The sequence below is a fragment of the Rhincodon typus genome, unplaced genomic scaffold (assembly GCF_021869965.1).
Source record: "Rhincodon typus isolate 14 unplaced genomic scaffold, sRhiTyp1.1 hic_rhity00009597, whole genome shotgun sequence".
NCBI classification, from domain to species: domain Eukaryota; kingdom Metazoa; phylum Chordata; class Chondrichthyes; order Orectolobiformes; family Rhincodontidae; genus Rhincodon; species Rhincodon typus.
In genome coordinates this window covers 5,547-6,261 of record NW_025975235.1, presented here as the reverse complement: position 1 = coordinate 6,261, position 715 = coordinate 5,547, and the positions used below count along the sequence as shown (strand labels likewise).

General features: G+C 58.0%; 1 protein-coding gene across 1 annotated transcript in view; it reads right to left on the bottom strand.

The window, feature by feature from the left end:
- Window positions 1–586, bottom strand: part of LOC125482382 (calpain-1 catalytic subunit-like) — a gene marked incomplete at its 3' end in the record, with an annotated part of 1,949 nt that extends 1,363 nt beyond the window's left edge. Inside the window, exon 1 of the mRNA XM_048594452.1 lies at window positions 242–586. Coding sequence (XP_048450409.1) covers window positions 242–481 — 240 coding nt within the window. The remainder of the gene's footprint in view (window positions 1–241) is intronic.
- Window positions 587–715: the final 129 nt, after the last annotated feature.

Sequence of the window (715 nt, the reverse complement as noted above, 5' to 3'; positions counted from 1 at the left end):
GAGAGGGAGTGTGAGTGTGAGAGGGAGTGTGAGGGAGTGAGTGTGTGAGGGAGGAAATGTGAGTGTGAGGGAGTGAGTGTGAGGGAGTGAGTGTGAGGGAGTGAGTGTGAGGGAGTGAGTGTGAGGGAGTGAGTGTGAGGGAGTGTGAGTGTGAGGGAGTGTGAGTGTGAGGGAGTGTGAGTGTGAGGGAGTGACAGAGAGCCGTGTGCAGTGGGGTCTGGGCTGGGTGAAGAGTTCTAACCTGTGGTCTTTGCCAGGCAATGCCGCGGGTTTTGGAGCTGTGTGGGGCTAGTTCCTTGAAGCCGATGCTCGTGGGGGCAGCTGGAAACTGTGGGTCTTCAAACAGCGTCCCGTTCTCCAGGCATTCCTGCTTCAAGGCCTCGTAATCCTGGTTTAGGAACTTGACGGCTTTCTCGTGGGTGCCCATTCCTTCCTGCTTTAACCGCTCTTTGTAAAGTCTTGCTGACACACCCATCAACATCGCACAGCTCCTTCACACAGAGAGAGAGAGAGAGAGTGAGACTGAGGGAGGGAGAGAGGTGGGGGGAGAGAGGTTGGGGGAGAGGGGAGGGGAGAGAGAGAGTGAGACTGAGGGAGGGAGAGAGGTGGGGGGAGAGAGGTTGGGGGAGAGGGGAGGGGAGAGAGAGAGAGAGACTGAGGGAGGGAGAGAGGTGGGGGGAGAGAGGTTGGGAGAGAGGGGAGGGGAGAGAGAGAG